This window comes from Antechinus flavipes, chromosome 3 (genome assembly GCF_016432865.1).
Source record: "Antechinus flavipes isolate AdamAnt ecotype Samford, QLD, Australia chromosome 3, AdamAnt_v2, whole genome shotgun sequence".
In the NCBI taxonomy this organism is placed as follows: domain Eukaryota; kingdom Metazoa; phylum Chordata; class Mammalia; order Dasyuromorphia; family Dasyuridae; genus Antechinus; species Antechinus flavipes.
The window spans coordinates 175,669,830-175,682,073 of record NC_067400.1 but is presented as its reverse complement, the minus strand read 5'-3'; the positions used below and the strand labels follow the sequence as shown (position 1 = coordinate 175,682,073).

At 34.7% G+C, this 12,244-nt stretch overlaps 1 protein-coding gene across 2 annotated transcripts in view; it reads left to right on the top strand.

The window, feature by feature from the left end:
- Window positions 1-259: 259 nt before the first annotated feature.
- LOC127553519 (sulfotransferase 1C4-like) overlaps window positions 260-12,244 on the top strand; it is a 38,645-nt gene continuing 26,660 nt past the window's right edge. The window contains exons 1-3 of one of the 2 annotated variants that reach the window (XM_051984290.1): window positions 260-360; window positions 858-919; window positions 3,076-3,255. In XM_051984290.1, coding sequence (XP_051840250.1) covers window positions 359-360; window positions 858-919; window positions 3,076-3,255 — 244 coding nt within the window. In that variant the 5' untranslated portion in view covers window positions 260-358. Of the gene's footprint in view, window positions 361-782; window positions 920-3,075; window positions 3,256-12,244 lie in introns of both variants that reach the window. The other variant, XM_051984289.1, reaches the window with a different exon arrangement.

Genomic DNA, 12,244 nt, shown 5'->3' with positions numbered 1-12,244 from the left:
TATTAAATATGTCAACTCAAACAAACAAAAAAGAAGTATAAATAACTAAGGGTTTACATTCCACCTTTTCTATTGGCTGTTTTTAATGAGATCTTTGCCAAATGTACCACTCACTTTCTGGTTCTGACCTGTAGCTTTACAATTGTAGATGTAAATATAGATGGTGTGGAATGTTGAGCTAAATGACTTCCTGATCTAAAGTTCTACAGCTTTATGACTTGCTTTGTCATTGTACTACTGGGTATGGTGAAATCTCCACTCAGATTGTTTACTTTTGCTGGTTAGCTTGCCCTTCAGGGGGACCTAAGGTGAAAGGGGAGATAAATATGAAGAGAATCAGACTGGATATCCCTCTGAAATGTAAATTCTGTGTAGTCCTGGATAAGTGCAATTTAAATAGTTTAATCAGACTTTGTGTGTGTGTATGTGTGTGTGTGCTTGGGGAGAGCAAATAGATCTAGGAGATCAGATGCTATCTGAAGGGGGACAAAGGAAACAAAAAGACTTGAAGATTCTCTTTTCTTCTGCTTTCTTCATTAAGGAAAAGAGAACATTTCTGGATAACTTATTTTGAAGGAAAATTGTGTAACCAAATTGATTGGGGATAGTTCTAGAAACAAAAAACATAAATCAGTGTAGTGTATGGAGGAGAAAAGGAAATGAGAAACAAAGATGAGTTCCTGACATGTTTATTAAAGAGCAATTATTAAGATATAGTTATATATTCTTCCTTCCTTATTTTACTCCTTTCTCTCCCAATGCCAACTTATTTCCCCATTAAGTTTAGAGCTAAGATTCTGGGGAAATGCAGGAGTAATGGAGAAGGAACCACTAAAGAAATACTATTTTGTTCCAAGGAAAGGAGGAAGGCCTGCATCTTTTACAAAAGTGTTTCTAATTGAAGAAACGAAATCAAAAGGTGAGTTGATAGAAATAAGAAAGTAGGGGGGAACATAAGTTGGTCTAATCCTGAAGCTTGAGAGTGAAAATCAAGTAGAAACTGGCTTTAAATGGCAATGCAAATAAAAAGGAACGAGAAGGAAGAATGTGGTATAAATCTATCTACCAAGCCGGATATAATTATGGTTGTTGCTATCGTCATTCAGTTGGTTTTTAGTCACATCCAACTCTAGATGACTTCAGTTGGGTTTTTCTTGGCACACATGCTAGAGTGTCAGAAATAGGATTTGAAAATCTCCATAAGAAACTAAGGTGATTTGCCATTTCCTTCTCCAGCTCATTATACAGATAAGGAAACTGAGGCAAACAAGATTTAAGTCCAGGGTCACATAGCTAGTATCTGAGACCAGTTTTTAACTCAGGAATCAGTCTTCCTAACTCTAGGGCCAGCACTCTATGCATCTATGGAGCCACCTACAATATATGAAGATAAAGAGCAGTAGAAATACTCAAGAAAAATCACAGGAAATCATTTCCAAGAAATAGTTGACATTAAGGTTCATTCCATTCCCAAGCTATTCCATTCCATTCTCTGCTAAATAGAAGTAACAACCAATATCATTACAGCAACAATAGTCTCCAAATGATTTTTTTTAATTATGATGATATCCTTACTACACCTTTGCTTTAGCTTAAGAAAATAAAAGTAATTTTCTACCTATTGTTTCCCTGACACTCACAAAAATCTATCAGCTACAAATTTCTGAAAACTTTACATTCTGAGAGGGCAATTAGGTGGCTCAGTGGATAGATTACCAAACTTGGAGTAAAGAAGCCTCATCTTCTGAGTTCAAATTCCACTTCAGATACTTACTGACTGTGTGATTTTGAGCAAGTCACTTTACCCTCTTTGCCTCAATTTCCTCATCTTTAAATGAGCTGGAGAAGGAAATGGCAAATCACTCCAGTGTCTTTTCCAAGAAAATACCAAATGAAGTCACAATCAGACACAACTGAAATGACTACAACTTTATGGAAACCTTCAAGTCCCATTCTGACTTACTGGTTGCACTTCATCACTTAGTGTGTTAGACAATTCTCTAATAGTATGAGTGACAGGGAAGGTGCCACACTGCATTGGTATACATAGTTTTCTCACCAAAGAGTTCCTTGTAGTAGTGAAATCACAAGTCTATCCCCTCTATGAAGACTTTACTCATTATACCCATAATTCCTTGAGCAATTTAAAAGGGAGGAAATACTTCCACAATCCACTTCACTGAGTTAAGGAAAACATTTGCTGTTGCCAAATGTCACGTCTTATTTTTTTTTTCCTGGTTTAATACTCTTTATGTAGGAGAGATACAGACAGAGACAAACAAACAGAAACAGAGAGAGACAAGTGAGAGAGAGACAGAGACAGAGAGATAGAGAGACAGAGAGAGAGATTGTCCTATCTGAAATGTTCTCTAGATCTTACCAGAGGACAGATAAGATGAGAATTATTAGAATTACTTCAGAGACTGAAATCCTTATTAATAAAAAAAAAAACACATTATTTTAGGTTTAGGCTAGAAGCAAACTTACAGACTATTTAATCCAATTAATTTTACAGAGGAGAGAAAACAAATTCAGAAATGTTAAATTAATTGCTCAGGGTCACATAGTAAGTGTCTGAGATAAGATTTGAACCCAATTCTTGACTTGTACACTTCTTTCTTAAATCATATAATGAAAAAATCATAAAAAATCACCTTTGTCAGAGTATTTTCCTCAGTCTCTGTAAGGATCATAAACTTATTAAGAAAGCAGAGAATTATTCATCATATTTGCTTGATTTTAGAGGAAGCTAACACCTTTGGTCTTGGTCATTTAAGAAGCAAGTTTTCCAATAGGTATTAGTCTGGTACTGACACTTGGCAAGTGAAGAACAATGCCAGGGTTTAAAATTTTTAGCCTTGAGTACATCTAGAAAACAAATGATCCTGCTTGTTTGTTTTTTGGCTTTCTTTCATCTTCATTCTCCTTCCAACTTCCCAATGACAAAACTACTTAGGTGGCAAAACAAGCAAAGATTTGCATGGTTCCATATTCTGAGAATTCATATAAATCTAGGTGAATCCTGAATTCATTTTGTACATTTTTCTTTCCTAATTCTCTGCCTTACTGTCCCAGGAGAAGGAAAAAAAACAAAACAAAAAAAAATGGAGTTAGACTGGAATCTGATTCATCGAGAGGAAGTTTCCCAAGTGAGAGGAGTTGTTCTGCTGAAGAGCACCTGTGACTATTGGAATAAAATCTGGGACTTCCAAGCCAAACCTGATGATCTATTAATTTCTTCCTATCCTAAAGCAGGTATGTCTCTGAGATTGGGAAAGTAAGAAATAGGAGACAGAAAATTTGTCAGTTTTTCTCAGGCTCATATTCTTTAGCCTGAAGGAGAAAAAAAAAGGAACTATTCTAAAATAAAACAGGACTTGAGAAGACCTAAGCTAGTGACACAACTTTGAAAGGAAGAGAAATCATAATTATTTACTTATATCAATTATTCATTCTTGATTAATTATAACTCTCTTTGTAGTGGTTGTTCCCGAGTTTCTAGGACTTCCCTTCTCAATGTCCCCAAACCAACTCCACCTTCTTGTGTGTCAGAATATGACTTCAGTTATTTTACCAGGAAAATTAGGCTATCCTTGTGAAATCCACTATCCCCTCTCTTCCACAGCTCAATATTCCTCTAAATTTTGCCCATTTTCTTTGTGATAATGTCTAAGAAGTGGCCTTTTCTTCTTGCTTAGATCAACTTGTGCCCTTGATCCCATTTTCTCTGATCTTTTTTTTGGAATCATGACTCATTCATTTCTTTTCTTCAATATTCCCTTATTTACAAGCTTCTTTCCTGCAGCCTAGCAACATACTTAGGTCTCCTACATCCTTAAAACTTCACTATCTCCTTCAAATACTATGCTTTATCTCTTTCCCCTTTTATTGCCCCCTCTAGGAAAAAATCATCTATACTTGCTGACTGTTTCCTTGTCATTTGTTTAAGTCCATTCAATTTGTTAATTGTTGTTTTACCACAATACTCTATTCTTCAGGGATATCAATTAACCCCTAAAATACCAAATCCAATGGTCATTTTTCAATCCATAATTTTCCTGATTTCTATGCAGCTTTTCATACTGTTGACCACCATACCCCCAATACTCTCTTTCCTTTGTTTCTATGACCTTGCTCGCTCTCCTCTGATTTCTCTCTTTGCTTTGATTACTGTTTCTTTTTTAAAAGCTTTTAAATTTATTTTAAATGTAAGTGCAAAACAAGAAGAAAAAATTACACATACACAGCAGATGAGGAGATTCAATATAAAGCAATAAAGGTTCATGTCAAGAAAACCTATACAAAAATACTACACATTGTTGGGGTTTTTAAGTTTAAAAAAACTTTGTTATTATTTTTTAATTCAGTGAGACTTTTAAAAATAATTTAATTGTGATGGCATTATATAAATAGATTGGTTAGGTAAAAGTGTCAAATTGGTTATATTGGCTTTACTACTCATAAAACAATAAATATTACTTCCAATATTTAGATCTAACTTATTTGTATAAAAAGTGTTTTATATTTATATTCACACAGTTACTGTGTCTGTTTTGGCAAGTATACTCAGATATTTTATTCTATTTTAAATGGTCTAAAACAATATTGAATAATGCTGATGCATACTACAGCTTTCCTATTTTTCTTTTTTGATTATCTATTTTAGCTTTAACTTTGTCCAAAATCCATGATTACTATCCCTTCTTTTATATATAATGAATTTTATTCTTGACCTTTATTTTATATTTATGTGTATATCTCATTTTTATAGAATTCCAAAATGAAATGAAAGCCACATATTGTTGAATTCAAATTTTTAATTTACTAGTTTACTCAGTTTCTTTTGCTAAAATCTTAGAAGCTCCCTAATTAGCCTTGCTTATTGAATTTAATTGAAAAAATAACACAAATTACCAATAACTTCATAAGAAGTTTATTTAGTGGCCTTGTTAATTAGAGAATATAAATTTTTAAAATTTCAAAATAGTAACTGACTTGTATCTAATGTCTTCTCATTTTCAAAGTGTGTTCTATTTGTTACCTCATTTGAACCAAAACAATTCTTTTTTTTAATAGTGAAATTGAGGTTTTTATTTTATTTTTTAAATAATAGGTTTGTATTTTCAAAATATATACAAAAATAGTTCTCAACATTCACCTTACAAAACATTATTTTCTAATTTTTTCTCCTTCTCTTGCCCCTAACGTTAGGTTAGGTTTAACATAACCTAATATATGTTAAACATGTGCAATTCTTCTATCCATATTTCTACATTTATCATGTTGCACTAGAAAAATCAGACCAAAAAGAAAAAAAAAGATAAGAAAACAAAAAGTAAGCAAATAAAAAACAAAAAAGGTGAAAATACTATGTTATGATCCACATTCAATCCCCACAGTCTTGTCTCTGGGTGCAAATGGCTCTCTCTATCGCAAGTTTATTGGAACTGGTTTGAATCACCTCATTGTTGAAAAAAGCCATGTCCACCAGAATTGATCATTGTATAATCTTGTTGTTGCTATGTACAATATTTTCTTGGTTCTACTCACTTCCTTTAGCATCAGTTCATGTAAGTCTCTTCAGCTTTTCTGAAATCATTCTGCAGGTCATTTCTTATAGAAAAATAATATTCCAGTACACTGCTTAAATTCATGAAGATTAGAAGCACTACAACTTACCAGCCGAAGTCAATCCGGAAGCTCGCCAGGAAAAGTTTGTCCTGAGGGGCCAGGAACAGACTAGCACAGACAGCGAGAGGCTAGCGTCCTGAGCAGACCAGGGGCAGGGGTGATCTCTGTGGCTAGAGAAATTATAGAGACGACTCTGCTATAGGCTAACTGCTCTGCCTTGATTACAAAGCAGTAAACTGGCAGAGAAATTAAAGCCTAAAACAGAGGGTCCTCTAAAAAATGCCAGAACCTAACGAGATCTGGCTGTAACCCCTCAAACCCGGAAGTGACCTCAGGCAGACTGTAAGGCAGCCCTGCAGCCACATCCCGCAGTTTGGGGCTTTTGCTAGGGTAGTTACTACCTGGACAGCCTCTAATCCGCAGAGTGGGGGACTCAACATGGGGCAATAGAACCTCCCCAGCTGACTGCTTTGGGTCCGGTCCCAGCAAATCCATTCACTGCTCAGCTGCTAATACCCCCAGTCCCAGGGCGGAATTTGGCTTGGGAAGTGAAACTCTCACTGCTCAGCGTCTAGCCTCAGGGCAGTCGTTATCCTACACAGCTGGGTTTTTTGCAGGGCACTTTCCTAGCCCGGCCCTGCAGGCCTGAGTTACTCCCGGGTGGGGAACTCTTTCCCAGAGCACTCCAATACCTCCCTGCTTTTTGTAGCCAGCTGGCAGGACAGCTACCCGTCCATATATCTTTCACTGCTCTGCAGAGGAAGCTGGTAACCTCCTGGCCCTGAAGGCAGACCTTACAGTCTTTAACAAAATGAGTAAAAAAATCAAAAGAACGATTGATAGTTTCTATATAGAAAAATAACAGCTTTTCAACCCCGAAGAGACTAATAGCAGACAGTCTCCAGACAACTGTTGGTCTCCAATACAAAAGGCTCTCCTAGAAGAGACTATTAAAAACCTTAAAAGAGAGCTAGAAGAGAAATGGGGAAAGGAAAGAGAAGCGATGCAAGAGAGCAACAACTTCCTAAAATGTTTGGAATTGGAATTGGAAAAGATAAAGAACTCCCAAGAAGTGCAGGGAAACAGAATTTGCGAATTGGAAAAAGAAAATAACTCACTAAAAAAAAAAAAAAAAATTAGTGAAATGGAAAAAAATTCCATAAGCAAAACAACTCAATTGGACATATACAAAAAGAAGTAAAAAAAGCTAATGAAGAAAATAATTCATTAAAAATCAGAAATGAACAAATAGAAATGACTGATTCATTGAGACATCAAGAATCAGTCCAGCAAAACCAAAAAAATGAAAGATTGGAAAAAAATGTCAAATATTTACTTGGAAAAACAACAGACCTGGAAAATAGATCTAGGAGAGATAACCTGAGGATCATCGGACTACCAGAAAATTATGATGAAAAAAAGAGCCTAGATACTATTTTACAGGAAATCATCAAAGAGAACTGCCCAGAAGTAATAGAACTGGAAGGGAAAATAGGCATTGAAAGAATTCATTGAACACCTTCTGAAAAAGACCCTAAAATAAAGACTCGGAGGAATATTGTGGCCAAACTTCAGAATTTTCAGACTAAAGAAAAAATTTTACAAGCAGCCAGGAAAAAACAGTTCAAATACCGAGATGCCACAATAAGGGTCACCCAAGATCTGGCTGCCTCATCATTAAAGGATTGAAGGGCCTGGAATCAGATATTCTGAAAGGCAAAAGAACTTGGAATGCAGCCAAGAATGAACTACCCAGCTAAGCTGAGTATTTTTTTCCACGGAAGAAGATGGACATTTAATGAAATAGAGGAATTCCATCTGTTTCTAAGGAAAAAACCCGACTTAAACAAAAAATTTGATCTCCAGCAACAGGAATCAAGAGAAGTAGAAAAAGGAGAAACTAGACAACATAGTAAAGTAAGAGAATATAGTTCAACCCAACTCCTCCTACAACTACTTCAACAAAGATGAGAAATTGAAGGACACACTGCAAGACTCAAGTGTTTCATTCAAGTCCTCTATCTTCAGAGTCAATGTTCTTTTCACTTGCCATTGTGCTTCCCATGGTCAGGCACACTGTAACATGCCCTTGACTCCTGTGCCTCCAAATCCTGTATTTGGAGTGACCAAATAAATGTCTCCTCCCCAACCCACTCACAGAAAAAAAAAAAAAAAGAGATGGAGCACAGGACCTGGAGTCAAGAAGAACTGAATTCAAATCTAGCCTCACATCCTGCCTAGCCCTGGACAAGTCATTTTACCTCCGACTATCTGACAAAATGGATCCACTGGATCCACTAAGGAAGATCTCTGCCAAGAAAAGGCCAAATGGGGACAACAAGGGCTGGACATGGCTGTCACAACTGAGCAACAACCAGAGAGAAGTTTTCCTGATGCCAGGCCCAGCCTTCTAGCCACTGTGCCACCCAAAATGCCCTTATTAATATGCCTATTAGCAACCTTTGTGTTATATATGTTTATTTTAATATGTGCCTGTTAACACTTTTGTGTTATATATTATGTGTTAATTTTAATGTGTGCCTATTAACAATTTTGTATAATCTTAATTTCTAACATATGCCTATTAAAAATTTTTGTTTTATTAAAAAAATTAAAAAAAAAAAAAAAAAAAAGAAAGGACCAGCAGGATGATTTCAGAAAGGCCTGGAGAGACTTCCATGAAATGATGCTGAGTGAAATGAGCAGGGCCAGGAGATCATTATATACTTCAATAACAATACTATATGATGATCAATTCTGATGGACGTGGCCATCTCCAGCAATGAGATGAACCAAATCAGTTCCAATAAAGCAGTAATGAACTGAACCAGCTATACCCAGTGAAAGAACTCTGGGAGATGACTATGAACCATTACATAGAATTCCCAATCCCTCTATTTTTGTCTGCCTGCATTTTTGATTTCCTTCACAGGCTAATAGTACACTATTTCAAAGTCCGATTCTTTTTGTACAGCAAAATAACTGTTAGGACATATATACATATATTGTATTTAATTTATACTTTAACATATAGCCATATCTCCTTCAACATTTGTCAGTATCTTTTCCTCCCATCTTAGCCAATCTGAGTGGTGTTTAGTGGTACCTTAAGAGTTGTCTTAATTTGCATTTCTCTGATCACTAATAATTTAGAGCATTTTTTTCATAAGACTAAAAATGATTTTAATTTCATCTGAAAATTGTGTTTATATGTTTTGCCTATTTATCAATTGAACAATAGCTTGTATTTTTATAAATTTCAATCACTTCTCTATATATTTTGGAAATGAGAAATTTATCAGAACCATTGGATGTAAAAAATTTTCCCAGTTTTCTATTTCCTTTCTAATCTTGTCTTCATTGGCTTTGTTTGTACAAAAGCTTTTTAACTTAATATAATTTTATAATGTACTCTAGTTCTTCTTTGGTGACAAATTCCTTCCTTTTCCTTCGATCTGAGAGGCAGACTATCCTTTGTTGTTCTAATTTGCTTATACTATCACTTGTTATGTCTATATCATGAACCCATTTCAACCTTATCTTGGTATAGGGTGTTAGATATTGATCAATGCCTAGTTTCTGCCATACCATTTTCTAATTTTCCCAGAAATTTTTGTCAAATTATGAGTTCTTATCCCAGAAGCTAGGGTGTTTGGGTTCATTAAACACTAGATTATTATAATCGTTGACTATTGTGTCTTGTGAATCTAACCTATTCCACTGATCAAACACTCCATTTCTTAGCCAATACCAAATAGTTTTGATGATCACTGCTTTATAAGATAATTTTATGTCCACTTTAGCTAGGCCACCTTCATTTTCATTTTTTCATTAATTCCCTAGAAATTCTTGACCTTTTGTCTTCCAGATGAGCTTTTTTGTTATTTTTTCAAGCTCGGTAAAGTATTTCTTGGCAGTTTGATTGGTATAGCACTGAATAAGTAGATTAATTTAGGTAGAATTGTTATTTTTATTATGTTAGCTCAGTCTACCCATGAGTATTTGATATTCTTCCAATTGTTTAGATCCAACTTTATTTGTGTGGAAAGTGTTATGTAATTGTGTTCATATAGATCTTGACTTTGTCTTGGCAGATAGACTCCCAAATATTTTATATTATCTAGAGTTATTTTAAATGGAATTTCTCTGTTGTTAGATTTTGTTGGTGACATATAAAAATGCTGATGATTTATGTGAATTTATTTTGTATCCTGAAACTTTGCTAAAGTTAATTGTTTCTAGTAATTTTTAGTTGATTCTAAATATACTATCATATCATCTGCAAAGAGTGATTTTTGTTTTCTCATTATCAACTCTAATTCCTTTTTTTAATTTTATTAAAGGTTTTTATTTATAAAACATGTGCATGGACAATTTTTCAACATTGACCCTTGCAAAACCTTCTGTTCCAAATATTCCCCTCCTTCCCCCACACCCACCTCTAGATAGCAGGTAGTCAAATACATATTAAATATGTTAAAATATATGTTAAATCCAATATATGTATACATATTTATACAGTTATCTTGCTGCACAAAAAAAATCAGATCACAAAAGAAAAAAAAAAAAAAACCTAAGAAAACAAAATGGAATCAAACAACAACAGAAAGAATGAAAATGTTATTTGTAGTCCATACTCATTTCTCACATTCCTCTTTCTGAGTCTAGATAGCTCTCTTCATCACTGAACAATTGGAACTGGTTTGAATCATCTCATTGTTGAAGAAAGCCATATCCATTAAAGTTGATCATCATATAGTCTTGTTGTTGCCATGTATAATGATCTCCTGGTTCTGCTCATTTCACTTAGCATCAGTTCATGTAAATCTCTCCAGGCCTGTCTAAAATCATCCTTTTGGTCGTTTCTTACAGAATAATAATATTCCATAACATTCAAATACCACAATTATTCAGCCATTCTCCAATTAATGGGCATCCATTCAGTATCCAGTTTCTTGCCACTAAAAATAGGGCTGCCACAAACATTTTTGCACATGTGGGTCCCTTTCTCTCCTTTAAGATCTTTTTGGGATATAAGCCCAGTAGAAACACTGTTGGGTCAAAGGATATGCACAGTTTGATAACTTTTTGAGCATAGTTTCAAATTGCTCTCCAGAATGGTTGGATCCATTCACTGTTCCACCAACAATGCATCAGTGTCCCAGTTTTCCCTGCATCCTTTCCAACATTTGTCATTATCTTTTCCTGTCATCTTAGCCAATCTGAGAGGTGTGTAGTACTATCTCAAAGTAGTCTTAATTTGCATTTCTCTGATCAATGGTTATTTGGAGCATCTTTTCATATGATTAGAAATAGTTTCAATTTCTTCATCTGAAAATTGTCTGTTCATATTCTTTGACCATTTATCAACTGAAGAATGCCTTGATTTCTTATAAATTTGAGTCAATTCTCTATATTTTTTAAAATGAGGCCTTTATCAAAACCTTTGAATATAAAAACATTTTATTATTTCCCTTCTAATCTTGTCTGTATTAGTTTTATTTGTCCAAAGACTTTTTAACTTAATATAATCAAAATTACTTATTTTGTGATCAGTATTGATATCTAGTTCTTTGGTCACGAATTCTTCACATTTGGTCACAAATCTTCTTCTTTGGTCACAAATTCCTTCCTCTTCCACAGGTTTGAGAGGTAAACTATCCTATATTCTTCTAATTTGTTTATAATATCATTCTTTGTGTCTAGACCATGAACCCATTTCAACCTTATCTTGGTATAGGGGGTTAGGTATGGATCAATGCCTAGTTTCTTCCATACTAGTTTCCAACTTTCCCAGGAATTTTTGTCAAATAGTGAATTCTTATCCCAAATATATATTATTTTTTTAAATGAACAAAGAGAAAAGAAAATGTACTTTTCTCCCTTAAAAAAAAAAAAGTGTATCCACCATACACTGTGAGTGATGGAATACTATGTACACCAGACATGTCAAATGTGTTGTGCATGGGCAACATAGCTGCCTCAATATTTTCGACTAGAGACTCAAACCAGATAAAAGTGGAATTGGAGGGGTAGCTAAATGGTATGGTGTGAATAGACCACCAGCCCTAGAATCAGAAGGAAAAACTAAGTTTAAATCTGGCTTCAGATATTTAACTAGCTAACTAGCTATATGATCTTTGGCAAGTCAATTCCAATAGCCTCACAAAAAAATTCAATTGGGAAAGAGTCAACAAAACAAATAAAAAATAATAAATCAATATGTGGCTACAGGGATTCTTATTGGTTTAGTCAAGTTGTTTCTGAGTTTGACACCATTGGTATACTGTCAAGGCTTAATTCATTACATTTTTTAGAACTGCTTTTCCTTCTCCCTTTCTTTTCTGTTCTTTCACAGGTTACTTCTGTGTACTCTACCCCCAGCAAGAAGTAGTAAACATCTCTATAATTCCTTTAAAACCACAGATTAAGTCCTGGTAAGGGCATCATGGAATTAAGGGGTTTAGGAAGTTTTGGGTTTCTTGCAGGTGTCAAAGGAACCTAATACCAGGTAGTTCCACTGGCAAAGGACCAATAAATGGGCTAAGTTTTTTGCTTGGGTCCTTTTCTCATAGAATATAGGATCTTTAATAATGCCAGAGAAATTCTTCCA